Source organism: Benincasa hispida, chromosome 11 (genome assembly GCF_027475165.1).
Source record: "Benincasa hispida cultivar pf3 chromosome 11, pf3_genome.v1.1, whole genome shotgun sequence".
NCBI lineage: Eukaryota > Viridiplantae > Streptophyta > Magnoliopsida > Cucurbitales > Cucurbitaceae > Benincasa > Benincasa hispida.
The window spans coordinates 42,326,120-42,346,309 of record NC_143488.1 but is presented as its reverse complement, the minus strand read 5'-3'; the positions used below and the strand labels follow the sequence as shown (position 1 = coordinate 42,346,309).

General features: G+C 31.3%; 2 protein-coding genes across 4 annotated transcripts; one reads left to right on the top strand and one right to left on the bottom strand.

The window, feature by feature from the left end:
* The first annotated feature begins 525 nt into the window (after positions 1-525).
* LOC120091171 (caffeoylshikimate esterase-like) lies at positions 526-9,968 on the top strand. 3 transcript variants are annotated; one of them, XM_039049061.2, is made up of 8 exons: positions 526-838; positions 941-1,034; positions 1,201-1,233; positions 7,394-7,540; positions 7,948-8,078; positions 8,227-8,364; positions 9,297-9,395; positions 9,475-9,968. In XM_039049061.2, the coding sequence occupies exons 1-8, from the start codon at positions 818-820 to the stop codon at positions 9,841-9,843; spliced, it is 1,032 nt and encodes a 343-aa protein (XP_038904989.1). In that variant the 5' UTR covers positions 526-817; the 3' UTR covers positions 9,844-9,968. The 3 variants fall into 3 exon arrangements, with proteins under 3 accessions (XP_038904989.1, XP_038904990.1, XP_038904991.1); XM_039049063.2 differs by having other exon boundaries at positions 691-838; positions 927-1,034; XM_039049062.2 differs by lacking the exon at positions 941-1,034.
* A 501-nt stretch (positions 9,969-10,469) lies between these two features.
* Positions 10,470-14,945, bottom strand: UXS4 (UDP-xylose synthase 4). The gene is made up of 6 exons (XM_090307127.1): positions 13,934-14,945; positions 12,843-12,922; positions 12,620-12,703; positions 11,594-11,668; positions 11,259-11,351; positions 10,470-11,050 (listed from the first exon to the last, which is right to left on the bottom strand). Exons 1-6 carry the CDS (start codon positions 14,799-14,801, stop codon positions 10,829-10,831), a joined length of 1,422 nt encoding a protein of 473 aa, XP_090163253.1. The 5' UTR covers positions 14,802-14,945; the 3' UTR covers positions 10,470-10,828.
* Between the last annotated feature and the right edge of the window lie 5,245 nt (positions 14,946-20,190).

Sequence of the window (20,190 nt, the reverse complement as noted above, 5' to 3'; positions counted from 1 at the left end):
AAAAGTCTAGAAGCATTATTTTCACTAGAGATGTCCACAAAGTGAGAATCAGGGATGGCTTTCCCGTCCCTCGTTCCCACTACCTATTTCATTCTCCTTCTATGCAGAAGAGAAATTTTTCCTATTTCAATCTTTTACCAAAAAAAAAAAAGAAAAATAATAATTAACTTAGATCAATATATCAATTTTTTTTTTACTTAAATAGTTAAATGTCCCACCAATATGTGGCAAATATATTATCAAAATGTTTAATATCATTATTTCTAAAAATTGAAATTTAAATATTACAACCATATGTCCTAATCTCTACTTAATAAGATATATATGTATATGAAATAAAAAATTATCAGAGCAGGATGGAGTTGATACGGGGACAGGAAATATAATCTTCGTCTTTGTCCCCGTTTAACCAAACGAAAAAGTTTTCTTCCCACTTCCTCTAAATAGGATTCTCCACCTCATTCGAGATAGAGCCATAAAACTTTGACCCGTAGATTAAATAGACTTCTCTAATTTTACCTCATCATCATTCATGAGTTTCGCTACCCAAAACGCATCCCAATTTTTTCTCCCATTATATATAATATATGATATTTAAGTTCCTCAATCTCTATTTCTCTCTCCTATTTGTTACAAAGTTTGCGGTTCCTCTGCCGTTTGGATCGGAAACTTTTCTTTTCAACTCTGTGAGCAAATCACTACACATTAATTCTCTCTACCCATATCCGAAGAATCCTCTTCAATGAACCGCACCAGATCCTGATTTTGTTTTTGTTTTTCTTCCTTCAATCTCTCTTAATCGGCCTCGCCTGCAGAAATGGAGGTTCAATATCAAGAGGTATAATATATATCTAACTTCGCTCTCGTTTTCTCTGATCTGTGTGTTTGTTTCTTCGATCATAAAAGAGATTCTTCTGAAAATGGAGGTGTTATTTGGAAGGAATACATAAGGAATTCGAGAGGAGTTCAGATTTTCACATGCCGATGGTTTCCGAGGCTTTGTTCACCGAAGGCGCTGGTCTTCCTCTGCCATGGTTGATTTTGATTTCGATTTCGATTTCGATTTCGATCTGTTCTCTGTTATCTTTTTTTTGTTTCTTGTATGTGTTTTGGAAAGAAGGAGAGTAGAGTAGTAATGTGGTGATTATGGTGCTTGGTGTGGTTATTAATTTGAGAGTTATTGTTGTTGTGGTTGCGCAGGATACGGCATGGAATGCAGTCGATTCATGAGAGGTGATTATTACTCTTCTCTGTTCTCTCTCTCTTTAGTTATTGTTCTTCAGTTTCAGTAGTTTGAATTCGTTTCAATGCTCTGTTCTGGTCTGGCATCTAGTTTCGTTTTCATCCTTTTTCTTTTCTTTTGCCTCGCTTTTCAAAAAAATAAAAATGTCGATAACTCTGACGTATGAACTTGCTATATTAAGATCACCAATGCTGCCTCTCGGTTTGTCAAAATAAATTGATTTTTCCTTTATTTTAAGAGATTTTCTAATAAAATTCTGACACATGATAAATAATTTTTTGTGAAAAAAGATGTAGATAGGTGCATTGTAGACTACATGATTGACAAATAAACGGTACATCATACACGCATATTAAAAAAAGTTACAAATATATATATATATATATTAGAACAAATAATAATGAAAACAAAAGTTTGCCGCTCAATGTGATTGTGTTAGATGGGTCAGTTGTAAAGATATAGATCAGCATAATAGATTTTTTTTTTTCTTTTTCTAAAAAGATAATTTTTTAAATATTTTTTTTCTTTAGTAATGGAAGGGAATTTAGGCTGACTATTACTGTTTTTTTTAGCTTTGAAAATTGGGTTGGTTTTTTAAAATATGAGTAAAAACAAAACAAAGAATTTAGGTATGGTTGTTAAACTTTGTATTATGTTTTTGGATTTTATGATTCATGTAGTATACATTTTGAAAATTGATATTTTAAAATGCAATAAAAAATCTTGATAAATATAATATTCTATGTTATAAATTCAATTATTTTTATTGAATTATGTAATATATTATAAATTATATGATATTAAAAAATAATAATTATGCAAAAATTTTAACATAAACCAAATTCAAACTTATTTTTTCATATTATTTATTAAATAGCATTTAGAATGAGCTGTTATAAGCTTAATTTTCAAAAATTAATAATTGGATTAGAATGAGTGGTTATAAGCTTTGGAAATTGGATTTGTTTTTTAAAATATTAGTAAAATTTATGTAGGTATGGTTGGTAACTTTGTATTATGACTTTGGATTCTATAATTCAAATAGTGTATATTTTGAAAATTGAAATTTTAAAATGCAATAAAAATATTGACAAATATAAGTTATAAACTCAATTATTTTTATTGAATCATATAATATATTATAAATTATATGATATTAGAAAATAATCATGCAAAAATTTTAGCATAAACCAAATTCAAACTTATTTTTCTAGAAGTTAGAATGAGTGGTTATAAGCTTAATTTTTAAAAAATAATAAAAAAAAACTAAGGCTCGTTTGGTAATCCTTTTGTTTTTTGTTTTTTTTTTTTTAAAAAAAATTAAGTCTATGTCATCCATATTTCTTACCATGATTTGATTTGCATCTTTCTTAGCTACAAATGTTCAATTTTTAGCTAAATTCAAAAAATGAAAACAACTTTGAAGATGAAAGTAATCTCCATAGACTTAATTTTTAAAAACAAAAATAAAAAACAACTTTGGATGCTAAATTTGTAATTCAACCAATAAAATATTGTCCATACATGCTATAAAGATTCAATTTCACAATCGGAACCCATAATGAGGGATTTAATTTTCAAGAAATTTTATGAAACACATTGGTTTCATTTTCTCGTTTTAGGTTCTAAAATTCAAATACATCTATTTATGAAATAAACATACTACACCGAAATTCATTCTATCAACGATTTCAATGTGTTAGGTAGCCGAACACAAATTTAGTTTTGAAAGTTGTGTGATTTTGGAGAGATTCAAATAAATTTAAATACAAGAAGTGCGTCTAATGAATAGGAAATTAATTTGGTCAATCTGAAAATAAGATATTAAATTTGTTAAGCTACCGAATCAATCAAGTTATAAGCTTTTCTTATATCAAAAACGACAAAAAGAGGATTTTAAAATCTTTCTTAATTTAGGCCTCTAACAATTTGGTTTTTTTTTTAAAAAAAAAAAAAAAATTTACTACATTTCTTACAACGATTTACATTTTTCTTAGTACAATGATTTAATTTTTAGTCAAATTTTAGAAATAAAAATGATTTTTGAACTTTTTTAGTTCTCAAAATTTGATTTGATTTTTTGAACTATTGGTGAAAAGCTAAAGTAGTATTCAAGGCTTAATTTTTAAAAACAAAAACCAAAAGCAAAATGGTTACCAAACGTAGCTTTAGCTTTTTAATTTTTGATTAAATGTTAATGCTTTCAAATTGAAATATTAGTTATAAATTGCTAGTTTGAGTTGGATTATCAACTTATTTTGGATTAGGTTGATTCAAATATATGAAAATTTTATGAATTGAATTGATTCATGATTTAACTAAAATAACCCAGACCAATTCAAACTTATTATTAATTTTAAAAAATGTGTTTTTTTACCTATGATACAATTACATGTACATATATTTATTTAATTTTATGTATTTACGATTTTTTTTTTTATAGTTTATTCTCTAACGGCTCTTAAAAATGTTTTTTTAACAATTTGGAAAGAAATTTTTTTAATATAAATTGAAACTTGAGTTGTTAATCTTAATTTAATGAAAATAATAAAATAATATTTTGACATATTAACATTTTATTTATTTATAAAATAAAAAATTGATTTTGTGACCTGAGTAAGTCAAACCAACTTTTATTGTTAGGTTTATGATTGGATTGGATTGGATTTAGGTTATATGTGTTGGAAAATTACAAATTTAAACAATTGGGTTTGATCTAAAAGTGATTCAACCTACCAACTAACATCTCTACGAGTTTTATCTTATTATTTTTAAAACAGAAATTGGAACCCCAAAATAACGCAAGTTAGACTAAAAAAAATAGGTATCAAAAGTGGGGTTTTACTTGACGTTTTCATGGTGGTACATAATATTTATAGTTCTCATTTTATGAATCCGTCTTTATTTATTTTGAGAAATATATGCATTTATTGATGTTTTTTTTTTATTTTTTGTCTCGTTTTAAAGAACTGTTTAACACTCTTCAAAAAAAGAAATTGGTAGGTGACTAGCATTTGTGAATTTAACTTTCTGTTCACATTGGCATTAACTGCCAGCTGCTTATTTGAAAATTATTTTAATTGATTCAGAAAAAGAAAACAAACAATTAGTTTTTTTTATTATTAAAAAAAATGAACATTTTCATTAACTTCAAATATTGAATGAAATTCAAAACGTAGCAGTTTCATTTCAATTTCTGTTACTAAAAAGAACTGTAGTTCAATTCTTTGTCTTTCAAATGTTTTTGTTAAAGTACCTTTTAGAAAAAAAGTTCTTTTTCTGAAGTATGACTGAATCTTTGTTAATTGTTCCTATCTTGTAAATATATATTCAAATGAAAATGGTTATTTACAGGATTTATTGGTTATCAAGTTTTTGTCATTTTGGAAACATCAGCATTATTTTATCGTTTTTTATATCTAAAATAAAAACGTTAAGAAACAAACAAAAAGGAAAGTCAACAAACACGCTTATTTTTATTTTAATAAGAAAAGAAGCGAGAAGCAATTTATTACACACACAAACATATTTAGAAAAGGAAATAATAATTTTTTTTAAAAAAAAAAACCATTAAGAAAACAAGAAAAGAAATGTCAATCTTAAAAGGAAATAATATTTTTTTTAGTGTGATTACAATTTTGAAAAAACCAAAAACTTAAAATCAAATGAGATTGTATTTAATATGTCATTAAACATTTAAGTTTGTATTTATTTGATTCTTAAGTCATTAATGGGTGTCTACATCTACACTTTTAAAGAGAGAACTTGGATGAGAGAACCAAGAAGTGTCAAATTGAAAAAAAAAAAAAATAGTATAGAGAATTATCCATAATATCTCAATTTATTGTGTGTCACGTCAACACACTTTTAAAAATATAGTGTGACACATCCACATTAATGTGGGGTCCTATAAGAGTATGGTACTACGAGAGTACTAGAAATTTTCGTCATATTTTTTTTATTTTTTGCCTTTTATTTTTTTTTATTTTTTTATTTTTAAATTTAAATTTAAGTAACATCTCACAAGATTTATTTTCTTTTTTCCTAACATATTCACATGGAGGCTCAAATGTTGTCATGACCTTTAACCAAAAAAGTCGACTAAAACACCCACTTTCCCTTTCATATTTGGTTTTAGTCGGAATCAATTTTCATTTTCGTTCAAATCTTCCTTTTCAAAAGAAAAGAGAAATTTCATTTTCCTATCTACTTTCTTCTTTGAGCAACGTGTGAGGGACGAAAAGTTCCATTAAACTAAATGTCATGATTATACAACCTACTAAGCTCTGAACATTGTCTAAATCTTCACCTAACTTTAAAAATTACCAAATTAAGTTCCCCATTTTTAAATTTCACTATGGTTCGTTCCCACAAAAAAAAAAAAAAAATGCTAAACTCGTAATTCTTTGTACTTTTGTTATGCCTAAAACTACCTTTTTTCTGCAAATTCACTATGTTTAGAAATAATATTAAACTGATTTTTAGAAAAATCCTAAGCTCCTAAGGTAAAAAAAAACTATATATACATACATACAGGCTGATTTCACCCTTAAAAACACAAGAAAAAGAACCCATACTGCTAAGATCTCAGTTTTTTCTTTTTCTGCATTTTATTTTCACTATAAAATTCATAAGAAAAAGTTACTAATATAGATTTCATGCAAAGGTCACGTCACCAACAAATTTTAAATTATTTTTATATAATAGTCCATCAATGATTAGTGTTCCATACAATTATTTTTACCATTTTGTTGTCTTGAGACATTTAAAAAAAATTAGGAGAGGTTTGGATTGAGGGAATTGAGATGGGAATAAGGGTGAAACGGGTAAAGGATAAACATCTTATTGTTTGGTACAAATTTTGTAGCTTTAGACATAAAATAAGGTATTTATATGCATCTATTATATCTATGAATGATACTCATCCAAAATGGTAGGTTTTCTTCCGGTCACTATCTCTCCTCTTTTAATACAATTTTTTATTCTTTTATTTTATATATTATTATTATTAAAATTAATTATTATATAAATGGTTTATAAAATTAATTTGAATTTTCTTCCCGTCACTATCTCTCCTCTCAATTTAATATATACACATATATTTACAGAACTTAACTATAAAGAATCGAAGTAATAAAATTATCAATCAATTGATTAATTATATCTGTAGTTAATTAATGGTCATTATGATTAATATAATATGAATTTATTTCTTAATAATTATATAGTTTATTCTTGAATAATTACGATTCATTAATTGTTTTATTATTTAATACATCATAATTATATAAATCATCAAATTGGTCCTATCATCAAGTAACTTTAATTATAAATTATTCATTTTACAAATACTTGTAATTAATAGTTTAATTAATATTATTATTTGATTGTTATATAATTAGTTTTTTTCAAAATTTTGAAATTAATATCAAATTATTCTCAGGTATCTTTAGTTCAAGTATCTATAAAATCTTTAACTAATCAGCCTTTTAAGATCTATTTGATAGACAATTTAGATTCTTTATAGTATGCTTTTAGATTTAGTTAAGTGAATATGCGGTTGGGAGGTAGTTTGGATTCTGTTTACAAGAACCGATCCTATAATCTAAACAATGCAAATTTTGAAAATATTTTTACGTTTCACTGTATGGGTTAAATTGTAAAATCGATCCCTATGAATTGAATAAAGTTATAATTTAGTTTTTATGATTCAATAAAACCTCATAAATAGTTTCTATAATTTAATAAAATTTCATAAATAGTTCTTACCCTAGAGATTAAATTTTAATTATAAACTAGAAGGATGAGATTCTAACTCTTGTTACATTAAGAAAATATATATCAATGGAAATGAGAGTGATCTTCTCTCTTGAAAATATGCAAATATGTTTAAGTAAAAGATTTAAAAATATTGATGGTCACTACTTATACTTATACCAGCCTAAGTATATGATTGCTCAATTATAAGAATTCTAAAGTTTCAGCTATAGAATCAAAGCCGTGACCATCGTTCACTAATACGAAAACAACAAGAATGAGAAGTAGTTTACATGTCATTATTAGTACCATATCATAGGGAAGAGAACGGGGAAATCATCTATAATTTAATTGTGTTACCTATTTAACTTTAATACTTGAAAATTGATTTAGGATGTGGACATCGGCTGGCGACATCGGGGTACGCAGTGTTTGGGATGGACTATGAAGGACATGGACGATCCAGTGGAGCTCGTTGCTACATCAAGAAGTTTGAAAACATAGTTGCTGACTGTTATGCCTTCTTCACTTCCATTTCTGGTATGACAACATATCTCATATTTGAATGATAATAAAAGAGATTTTTCTATAGATGATCCAATAAGTGTTAATACGGAATGTCCCAAATCTAGAAATCGAATGAAAACTATGGAGCTCTAATACGATAAGTGAGACATCCTTTAAGGATGGACTGCTCCATGATGTAAGTAGAAGGTTAGTTTTCAATGATTTTTGGAATTTGGTCATTCAACATTAAAGTCACTGTGGTTGGGTCATCCCTATAAAAATCTCATAATAAATTCTCTCCTTTATCCACATCTTGTTCTGTTTTCGCACAGTTAATCAATTTTATTAAATTTATATTTGAAAAAGAGTGAAATATAGTGTTCAACCTATATTCCCAAATGTCCCTCGAGATTCTAAGCTTGTAAGTAATGGTTTACCAGATGAGGAAGAGTACAGAGACAAGTGCAGGTTCTTGTATGGAGAGTCAATGGGTGGGGCTGTGGCCCTTCTTCTGCACAAGAAAAATCCCAGATTTTGGAATGGTGCTGTTCTCGTAGCTCCAATGTGCAAGGTGCATATATGAATGACCTGCTTTAAAGTCTTTTGGAATACTTTTTAAATACTTAAAAAGTGATGAGAAAGTGAATCTAAACATACTCTTAATAATCAATTTACTTGTTCGAACGGCTTCTCATCCAACTGCTTTGTATGAACATTAGATATCCGAGAAGGTAAAGCCGCACCCTGTGGTTGTGAATCTGTTGACAAGAGTAGAAGAAATTATACCCAAATGGAAAATAGTCCCAACGAAGGATGTCATAAATTCAGCCTTCAAGGACCCTATAAAGCGTGAAGAGGTATATCGAATGCACGATCATACAACGTAGAATAGGAAAAATTATTGAATGCACTTTCCCTCCTAACCATTAGATTCATGATCAAACTAGAATTTTGATTTCTCTTTCATGCATTTAACAGTATAAAGCTACTAGCCACACGTTGTTTTCTAGCTCCTCTAATATTTTTCATTCAACAATTGGGAAATTTTACCTGTTTCTATTTAACTTCTTTGAGTGTTAGGGACTTGTTAGGATTCCTCCAAACAAAAATTAAGAGCTAAAAATGCATTTGGAACCTCCCCTCTCGATAAGAGTCTTTTCTTCTTCTTAACCTTCATCTAAGACAACAATATAAGTTTGAGACGTGTGTGTTTTTTGGGGTTCTAAGCCACTCGCTTTTCAAATGTGCCGAAAAGGGTTTTAACAGGTTTATTCGGTTCGGCCATTGTTTTTGCTCAAAATCAGACTGAACCAAATTGTGTACACCCCTACAAATGAGTATGATTGCTAATCCACTCAACAATTCCTTGCCCTCCTTCAACCCCCTTCCTATTTATAATCAAATACATTAATTAACTCTCTAGCTAATTAACCTTATGCCTTTATTAATAATATACTAATATCTCTAACTAGGGTCTTTATGAAAAAAAATCTAGTACTATAGTAGTACCAATGCAATTCATTCATTATTTGATACATCATTAAATGATATATTAATTTATTATTTATTTATTCTGTGAACTCCACATAATTCTTAAATGCTACAATTGTGGCAAGCAATGAATGGTTTTCCATACTATCAGAGTACTAAAAAAATTTTGTCCTTACAAGATGCCACTCATTACATCTTACAAAATTTTGTCTCACTCTAAGAAATCACTAAAGTTCGGGCATTAACAACCATTTAGTTTTTAAAATATAAACTCATAAATACTACTTTCACCGTGCAGATAAGGAACAATAAGTTAATATACCAAGACAAGCCCAGGCTCAAAACAGCCCTCGAGATGCTAAGAGCGAGCATGAGCCTAGAGGACACCTTACACGAGGTTAGTTCAAGACTTTATCCAAACATTATTGACTACATTTTACAATTTCTAAAGAATATAACGTCTGAAAATCAATCAGGTAACACTCCCATTCTTCGTATTACATGGAGAAGCCGACATAGTGACAGACCCAGAAGTAAGCAGAGCATTATACGAGAAAGCAAGCAGCAGAGACAAGACAATAAAATTGTACCCAGGAATGTGGCATGGCTTGACATCAGGAGAACCAGATGAGAACATTGAAATTGTGTTCTCAGACATCATAGATTGGCTCAACAAGCACGCCGGCGGGAACACGGCAGCGGGGTTTCAACTTCAAGCAAGTTGCTCAAATGGAAATGGCGTTAATGAAAGATTGAATGGCCAAAAGACATTGAGCAATGGGAAAGAGGGTCGAAGAAGTCAGAATCGTGGGAGTTATCTCTGTGGCTTGAAGGGGAGGTTGTAATCGGCGATGTAGTGTTTTTAATGTTATTGCAGTGGGCGGTGCCGCCATCCATAGTTGATTGATTCTGACTATGGGGGTTTTAACTGAATAAAATTCTTGAAATTACAACTTTTGAGTAGCCCTCACTGATAGGATTTTTAACTGCTAGCATGTTTACAGGTAGTTAACATTAGAATTCAATCGTCCAGAACCGAACACAACGACTGTTAAGGCAACCTTAGCATTGGTCGAAGTGAGCCTCTTCTCTTAGAGACTGTTAAGAGTAAAGACTTAATTAGTTAATAAATTTTGACATAGCTTCTCTTTTCGTTCAAGGATCAAGTTAACTGGCAAACCGAACCGAGCACACTATGGCCATACTCGATTATAGGCATGTTGTGATCCGGATTGTCTTCATATCTTGACTAGTGTTCTAATCTTCCAAGTTTGCACTGTCTTGCCCTTGATCTTACTTTCATATGCCCTATTTGAATTTTTATCCCTTGGTCCAAAATTAAAAGATAATCACAAACGACCCTATCACACGTTTGAAGTCCACAAATCAATCCTATCTAGACATTTGGAATTTTTTCGGTGTATCTCAAATGCAAAAGGAACTGGTGGGTTTGCCAGCTACTAATAATAACTTTGGTTCAATAATTTTTATCCTTTTATTTTTGTTGTTTAGAATTCTGTAATTGATGTGAATGGGATTGGGATGGACCATGATTTCCTCGACCACAAATCAACCACCCCACTTCCTCTAATCAAACTTACAACACATAATAATTTTTCAAAAAAAAAAAAAAAAAACCAAAAAACAAAAACAAAAACAAATTGTTCTAAACATCATGTCACCCAAAATCTAACCCCTATTAGATTTCCATATACAGAAGCTTCACTTTCACTCCCTTTGCTTCTGCACCACCACCTTATACTATTAACTTTGACCATTAATACTTTTAACAGTACAAGGACTTGTTTGATTCTCTACCCAGAACGACGATTATGCTGCCGTGTTGGCCCCGCTGTTGTCCTTGTGGTCACCGAAGATACGTTGTCGGAAGTCGGAGACCATGAGTGGGAGACCCTTCCGAAGAGAAACTTTGGGTTCCCACCCAAGAAGATCCTTAGCCTTGGTGATGTCCGGCTTCCTCTTGTGAGGGTCATCCTCTGTGTTTGGCCTGTACTCTATCTTCGCATCCGGGTCAATCGTTTCCTGCACAACCTGCTCACATAACATATGTATGATCATTTTTCAACCACGTCATTACCGTTGTTACAACCTTATCGCTACATTACTTAGTCCAAATGAATTTATTTGATTAAGACAAGTAATTTTCCACCATTTGACCTCTGTCTTGTTTTTTTTTTTTCCCTCTTAGTTGAAAAGTCTAGAAAAGAAAGTTGTTTTAAAAGTTACAAGAAAATGATACCTTGGCAAGTTCAAGCATGGTGAATTCACCAGGGTTTCCAAGATTGAAGGGTCCAATGTGCTCTCCCTCCATTAGCCTCATCAATCCCTCCACCTATCAAACCACAATAAACACCCGCCCGTGTTGTCTTATATCAGTTAAGAGTAACAATAAACCATCTATAACGTAAAATTGAGTTTTAAATCATGACAGGATTCGAAAGTAAACGAACTACAACATCTTTGAGTAAATACAGAAACATTGAGATTAAATTTCATTGCTATGTAATTACAGATATCACTAGAAAATGGGCAGATGATCACAGACATAAAGAAGTTGAGGAAAAAAGAGCTTACAAGATCAGAAACATATTGGAAACTCCTGGTTTGCTTCCCATCACCATAGACAGTAAGAGGCTCCTTCCTCAAAGCCTGCATTGCCCAAGAATTATAATAAATCCTCTTTAACTTTTTGAAGAAGAAGAAGAAAATATATCTGTGACCATCTGGTCCCTTGAATTTAAATAACATCGAGAATGCCGAACTATAGTTTCGTTCAGTCTCCATCGTTAACATCATTTACAAAATGTCAACATGACATTTTGATATATCCCATGGTTAGCCAAATCATACATTAAACCAACCCAACAGGCTAAGTCAAAACATGCTGGCTAATTTTTTTTCTTTTGCCAATTCAACCAAAATTTCTTTTTATTATACAAGTGGAAACTTGCCACATCAAGCCATATTCAACCAATTAATCCCTGTCAGCCAAATTTGTGAAAGTTTTTACCATTATGGTAGTATTAGTCTAGCCCTTATCCATAACATTGAAGAATAAAATAAAGGCTAAACTGTTTATAAAAAGAAAAAAGAAAAAAGAGAGCAAAATGCCCTTAAACTTTTCCACCTATGTACTTTCAAAATAGCCATATTACCTCAAAACTTTCACTAATGTTTTGAAAATACCTTTAGAGTAGAAATTCTTTAAAATTTTGGACGAAAATTGAGATATGAGATTAGCAATGACTACATCATTTTAGGTCATTGCCGTTCTAAGTCTTGATTTCTGTTTGAAATTCTAACAAATTTCTATCATACCAAGGGTAATTTTAAAACGTTTATGAAAGTACAAGAGTAATATTGTAATTTTCAAAAGTGTATTGATCGAGTTTTCTTGTTTTTTTTTTCCTAAGTGAACGGCAATGTTCAAGAGTACTTGTTATAATTTACCCTAAAATAAAAAATATTGTTCGAATTCCAAATTCAAAAAGTATTTGGAGCAGTAGGACCAGAAATTTCACAACAATTATTTTTCGCCACGTGCGACCGAACCTTATCCGAAGTGTAGAGAAATTAGTTAAGAAAATTAAGAAAGCTTACCTGGGCAACAAAATTACTAACAACACGCCCATCATCAATGCACATTCTTGGGCCATAAGTGTTGAAAATTCTGGCAATCCTAACCTGTAAATATGAAACATAATTGATTAATTAATTACAATAAAAAAAACAAATCGAGGATTTTTCACTTCTGAAAATTTAAATATTAAAAAAAAAACGTAAGTAATTAAATTAAATTAAAGAAGTAATTAATGGTATTTACCTCAACTTCAGCTCCTCTGTGATAGTCCATAGTCAACGTCTCGGCCGTACGTTTTCCTTCGTCGTAACAGCTTCGAACACCTGTCACACATTCCCGACAACATCAAATTTACCGAAATGTCCTCCTCTTCAGATCTAGATTCAAACATGGCGGTTCCAATTAAAATAATAATAAAATAGCATTAGATACAGTAAAAAGACGCAAACGCCCCCATCGGTTCCTCATTTTACTTACTCTACCCTTCCCGGATTTAATCCCCTGTGACTCAGGTGGGTTAAAAAAGGACGCGTGTGCTTGGTGGAGTCCCGCAAATCACGGAGACTCCACCCTTATTATTTTTTTAAAAAAAACCTCCGACCAATTTAAATCCTTACGTTGTCGAAATTATCGAATTACCCTGCTGTTTTTTTCTTCTTTTTTTTTTTTTTTAAATAAATTACCTTGCTGTTGGCCTGTTAGGCATTAATGTGAATCTCCTTCCATTTGTTAAATTAAATATTTAGTCCTACTTTTTCATTTTTTTTTAAATAAATCTTTAAACTTTTCAAAATATTTAATTTAACAAGTCTATAAATTTTAGTTTTGCATGCACATTTCCTAAAATGAACGTATAAAATTAAATGGTGTATATCGTTAGGTATTAAATATTCAAGTTTGTAATTCCTGAATTTTTATTTTCTTTTTTTTAAAAAAAAAAAAATCAGTGATTATTAGACATAAATTTGAGAATTCAAATACTTTAGATACAAAATAAAATGTTTACAAAACCTATCAGACCTATAATATCTAAACTTATCATTTTAAAACACAAATTTTTAAAATTCGAGAACCTATAATACCTTATACATTTTATAAACTATTAGTTTAACTCAATTTTTCTAAAATTTACTTGTGCGCACGTTAGAATCCAGCCTTTTTTGGGCTAACATGCGCCAGACTAAAATGTTCAGACCAGCCGCCGGAAACGACGGCGCAGGTTGAGACATGCACGCGCACATTAGATACGTCATAATGTTAATTGCTAACGTGCGCGGGAGTGAATCAATTATGAAAAATAGAAGGAAGAGATTAAGAAAAAAAAAAAAACTGACCGATGGGATTAACGTTGCCCCAGTAGGTTTCAACTTGTGGGTGTTGAAGAGGATCTCCATAAACTTCACTGGTACTTGTCAGCAAAAACCTTGCTCCAACTCTCTTCGCTAATCCCAACATATTCAAAGTTCCCACCACATTTGTCTTGTGAACAAATAATCCAAAGTCAAAGAAAACAAAACCCAAATACCCAAATTCAAAAACAAACAAACAAACAAACAAACGTAAGAATTGAACAAAAATTTGAAAGGATATGATTGTCTTGACAGGGTTGAATTTGTAATGAACAGGGGAAGCAGGGCAAGCCAAATGGTAGATCTGGTCTACTTCAAGAAGAAGCGGTTCAACCACATCGTGTCGAATCAATTCAAATCTCGGATTCCCAAAATGATGCATCACGTTTTCTTTCCGTCCGGTGAAGAAATTATCCACCACGATCACGCTGTCGCCTCTGTCAATCAGCCGGTCCACTAGATGCGACCCGACGAACCCGGCCCCGCCGGTCACCACGATCCGGAGCCCTTTCCGCTTCAGCCCCAGCGGGATCTTCCCTCCAGAGTTCATTACTCGGTGGACTTGGAACCCGGCCCGGTGCTCGTACGACGGCGTATTGGACCACCGTGCAACCTCGGTGGGAATCGAGTCATATCCGTATCCGACCCGGGAAGGGGATTTGGAAGAAGGGAAGAGGGTGAAGGCGAGAGTGGCGATGGCAATGCCGATGAGGACGAAGAGAAGGCGCTGTTCACGGAGCATGTAGCGGATCGGCCGGGTAACGGAGAGCCATGGTTTTGGGGGTTTTGGGGAATATGCGTCCGCCGGCGGTTGGGTTTCGTCGTGTCCTCTGAATATCAGCTCCGATCCCATCTTTTGGACTCCAAATTCGATCGGAACAGAACAAGGTTTAGGGGGCTTCTTACTTATCCCGCGGCGGCGGAGGCTGGGGTGGCCGGGAATCGGGCGCCCCGGGCGGTGGAGGTGAGGAGGGGGATTTTTTTTGGTTTACTGATGGGGGACGAGGTTGAATTAGGAGGTCTTAAAAGGGACAGAGGGAGAAAAAGGGCTGAAGTTGAGATATATTACGAAATTGCCATTGATAACGTTCCTGATCCGTGGCATACTGGGCAAATTTCCTCAATCTTTTAATTCTTTTTTTCTTCTAAACGCTTTCTATTTTTTAATTTTGTTCCAATTTAATCTTCATAGTTAACCTCGGTTTTAATTTTTTTGTATCAATGAAGTTATAAATTTACTTTCCAACTTTAATATATATTTATAAGTTAGTTGAGTTAAATTTATTTTAACTATTTAAAATTGAATTACATATTTAGAGTTCTACCATTTAAATTTGTATATATTGATCTATAAACTTTAAAATGTCTAAAAATGTGTATAACAATTTTCTAAACTTTAAAATTATCTTAAAGTAAAACATTTGTAACTTTAAATTTTGTTTCATAGATAGTGAATTTTCATTTCATATTTAATAGATCTTTAATCAATTACTTTTTGATAAAAAAAAACACACTTACTAACACATAAAGTTGAAAGTTTACCGGTCTCACGAAATATAAAATTCAATTTCTTATATATTATAGAACAATTAATCTTAATTCTTTTTAATATTTATTAGACACAAAATTGAAAATTAAGAGATTTCTTAGACAATTTTATAGCTTCGAAACTATCTTATTCTAAATTGAAAAGTCAAAAAGCCTATTAGATTAATCTAAATAGACATAAATTTAAAATTTACAAATAATTTAACTAGCTTTTAATCAAATCTTTCACGATGTCCCTATTTTTGTTAAATTAGCTTTACTATTTACTATTGTTTGTGTTTAAGTTGTGTGGGAAAGGAGCCATTTCAAACGTTTCACTATAGATAAGCTTGTAAAATTGTGAAAACCAAATTAAAACTCAATTGCCTCAACTCATGCATGGGTTTACCGAAATCACCTCTGCTATCAAATAGTATTGTTAAATTCGATTAAGCATAAATCCTTGCGTGGTTGAAGCATAGCCAAAATCTGTCCCATTAACCTGGCCAATCTCTCGAGTGACATGTGCATTCTGAAATATTTCCATCATTTGTTTAGGGTGAAATCCTTTCAAATCTCGAATTACTAAAAAATACGTCCGTCCAATCATAAAAATCATCTGCCCACCTTCTGAGTAGATTAGTGGGTTTGATTGATGTCGATTCGTATGGTAATGCAGATTGGAATCTCTTTACCTTTTGAAAAGATGCCTTTCGGGTATTTTTTCCAGTTAGTGGTAAAAATAATGAATGAAAATCAAAATGAGTCTCACTTAACCGTTGTATTATCAATCTTAATTCCCTCACTTTACATATGGTAAGAAAGAAAGAAAAAATTAAACCAACGCTATGTAGATATTAAATTAAAATATTTAATTACTCGAAACTTTGAATTTAAAGTAATTCAATTAAAAAAGTATCAATTTAAACACAATTGTAATCTTAAAAGTTGAATATAATCAAATAAGTGGTCAGATAATTCCTCACTTTTTTTTATTTATTTTTTATTTTTCTGAGGCCAGAGATAATACCTCACTTAGGTTGAGCTGTGTCGCAATTTTTTTATTGGTTTATTTGATTGTATTGGGTTTCTTTTTTTTAGTTGATTTATTTTGTTGTTGAGTTCTGAGGAGCTTTGTTCTTGCTTGATTCGGTGATTAAGTTTTGGTATTTTCATAATTGAATTTAGGCATTTATAATCATTCTGTTGGTTATTGGTGCAGAAATATTTTATTATTTACTTATAATAAATTATTTATTGTGATATCAGTTAATTAAAGTTTATGGTAAGTTTGATGAAACCGTGTAAAAGGTAGACAACGGAAAATAAATTAGTCTATCAGTATCTATCAGTGATGAATTTTATCTATTTCTATTTGATAGACTTTTTATGAGTTCCTATAAAAAAATATTAAAATTTTGAAAAAAACACCAAAATCTGCTTTAATAGATTCTAGGCTGGAATTTCTTCCTCGTATTTGTATTCTAAAATATCATATTATCTCTAAAATAATGTGTCACTTTTTATATTGCATAGTTTTGATACGAATTTTCAATACTTAAATAAAGAAGAAAAAGTCAAATTACATTTTTTATTTCCACATTTGACTATTTTTACAGTTTTAGTATTTATAGTTTTCATTTGTTTTGATTTATTCTATGTTTAGTTCTAAATAATCTTTAATACTAAGTATTCATATGAATAGTTAAAGAAAAGGATATAATACTAAAATACCACATTAGAATAATCATATACCTTAAAGAGTTAGACATGTCATCACACGGGAGGGACGTGGGAACGTAAAAAAGGGACAAAAGTTTTGAGAATTCACAAGAGAATATCACAGTAAGATCCTTTATCATCGAACTAGGTGTCAAGTGGAAGTGCAATGATGTATGCAGCAGAGGCATCCTCACAAATTGGTAGACTCGAAACTCATTTCTATATGACCCGATCAATTCAATTAGGCACTCGTCATCTATTTTCATTGTTCAACTCTTTGACAACACGAAAAAATCATTGTTCAACTTGTAGATGTAAATTGTTGCAAAAATTAAAAGGGTATCACACCAACTTTTACATGATAGGTTAGACTCTAGAATTTATTTAATTTTTAGTTCAACAATGGGTAATCATGAGAAGAGTCTTGGAACAAAATCCTTGTAACCGATAATTTTCTCCCCAGTGATGCAAGGAAGTGATTAGATTATATGGGGCCCTAACCTTAAAGATGTATTCCTTGTTAAGAGTGCTTAGAAGTTAGCGGTGAATTCAAAGTAGTCTTCCTGTGAGTCTGACTCCGACTATCTCAAGCTTAAACCTTTTTGGAAGACAGTGTGGAGGCTTAAGGTACCCGAGGGTGAAGATTAGTGTGTGGAAGGTTGTCTCTGATTCCCTCCCTACACTCGCTAATATTATTAAAATAGGATCTAATACTAATTATCTTTGCCTATTTTTGTAGGAAATACATGGAGTACTCAAGTCACGTTTTGTAGGAATGCAAGTTTACGAAGAGTATTTGGCTTTTCTTCTTTCCCTACTTATTTGGTCTTCTTGTGGTTTTAGGAACTACTGGATCCCGACAGACCGTTGGAATGGTATGGTGTCGGAGATTAATGATGTGAATCGTTAAGGTTCTGGGCCGGCAAGAGGTGTGTTGTTAAAAAGGTTTTTCTTGCACGTAGAGGAATTTAGTATAAGGGAGTGTGGGGGATTATTATCGGCTAGGAGGAAGAAGCAATTGAGTTCATGTATTATGGTCCTTGCGCCGTTGATGGCCTTTGGAAGCTTAATACCGATGCCTCGTGAGATGATAATGATGGGTGGATGGTTTAATTTTATATCCTCTCAAATTAAACTTTATATTATAATATATCAAATACATTATATTAATTATATCATATATAATTAATCCCTCAATTAATTTGAACAATTTAAATTAATCCAAAAATAATTCTTAATTAATCCAAATTGAGCTATAAACGGAACCTTATGAACATGTACATTGAAGCTCCAATGGTACTTGAATAATTAATTAAACTCCATTAATTAAATTACTCAACATCCGTTAACTGTTGGTCACTCCACTAAAGACCGACAGCTGCACTCTTCGCACTACGAATATATTTTTTCTCTCTATTGGATATAACTGGTCAACAGTACGATGACCCTTCACAAAATCCTCGTAAGTACAGGTGATCCAAAATTATCGTTTTGCCTCTATAGTTACATCTAACTCCTTAAGTACTATTGATCCCTCTAACAAACAATAAGTTATAGTCTAACTATGACCAAACCCCTTTCGGGCTAAGAGAGGGTGTGATGCCACATTGTTCAAGTCCCAAAATCAGCCCTTAGGGAGCAATCTATCTACTTATCTCGTTAGGGAAGGAGTGAATTCCATCTTGTATAGTTGTGTTCCCAGGTCCTCAATAAGATGAATCCCCAAAATGATAAGTATATTGAGTTGACGAAATGGCAACTCTCACTCATGCAAATCAAAGGAGCCTTCATAAGCAGGAGTTCACAACTCACTCAGGATTCAGGCTATGTCACTTATGGTCATCCTAGTAAAATGCAAGTTTCTACTATTAACGTCGTTATATAATGAGACTATTCATTTCGTGGTCTGGTCTTTCAAACTCTTTATATAGGTTCCCCCGCTCACATGTCTTCAAATGAATGATCAGGATTATATCATTTATAATACTTTACAATAATTGTAACAACTACAAAGTGAGTCATATTCGTAGTGTCACCAAGATAAAATATCTAACCTTATCCATCTATTACAGACCATTTAAGTTATCATTTAGACATGTTCTACTTGTTTGTCTCTACATGCATGTCTAAATTAGATAAAACAACCCATGTTCTTTGTTTATTGGATTGAGTGTATGCTCATAAAATAGAATTATTTTAAAAATAACAATTTGTTTATATAAAATTTACAAACTACAAGAATACAAGAGAGATTTAGGACACCAATCCCAACAACCATGATTTTTCTAAGCTGAATGATTTCATTGCTGAAATTGGCGATGCCCAAGTGATGTCTTTCTCTTGGTGCTCGCGCTCTACGAACATCGTGGTTCACCATCTTGCTAGGGTTGTTGTTTTGTTAACTCCTCTTCTAGCTTTGAAGAAGGTTGGAGGGGCATTTCCCAGATTCCTATTTGGTTTTCCTCGACTCTTTGTGAGGAGGCTAGTTGGCTCTTTTTCTTTGTTTGCTTTTTTCCTTAAAAAAAAAAAAAGGAAATCGTTCGAGTCTTAGTTTTCTTAGTTTTTAAAAATTATGTTTCTTTTCTCATTATTTTTTTTTCAAATTTCTTAATTAAATATTTGAATTCTTAGTAAATTTTTGAAAAAAAAAAGTTTTTGAAAGGTACTTATTTTAGTTTTCAAGTTTTGGCTTTAATTTTAAAAACAATTCTAGCATGTAGACAGATACTAATAGAAGAAAGTGGTGTTTATAAGCTTAATTAATTTTCAAAAACCAAATAGTAACCCAACAAGGCTTTGGTTTTCTAAAACTTGTGCTTATTTACTTACTTCTATTATCATGAATTTTCATCTCTGCAAACTCAAAATTTGAATTCTTAACCAAATTTCAAATTCTAAAAAACAATTATTTTTTAATTTTCAAAACTTGGCAAAAAATTTTAAAAATATTCCTCAAATCATATAGTAACAAAATAAAGAAACAATATATATGA

Excerpts from the sequence above, each read along its gene's own strand:
- LOC120091171 (XM_039049061.2), top strand. The coding sequence starts at position 818 with ATGGAGGTTCAATATCAAGAG. Across the intron at positions 8,079-8,226 it reads TCGTAGCTCCAATGTGCAAG|ATATCCGAGAAGGTAAAGCC; the intron begins GTGCATATATGA and ends TATGAACATTAG. Across the intron at positions 9,396-9,474 it reads TAGAGGACACCTTACACGAG|GTAACACTCCCATTCTTCGT; the intron begins GTTAGTTCAAGA and ends AAAATCAATCAG.
- UXS4 (XM_090307127.1), bottom strand. The coding sequence starts at position 14,801 with ATGGGATCGGAGCTGATATTCAGAGGACACGACGAAACCCAACCGCCG. Across the intron at positions 11,352-11,593 it reads TCCAATATGTTTCTGATCTT|GTGGAGGGATTGATGAGGCT; the intron begins GTAAGCTCTTTT and ends GTGGTTTGATAG. Across the intron at positions 11,051-11,258 it reads CCATGCTTGAACTTGCCAAG|GTTGTGCAGGAAACGATTGA; the intron begins GTATCATTTTCT and ends TTATGTGAGCAG.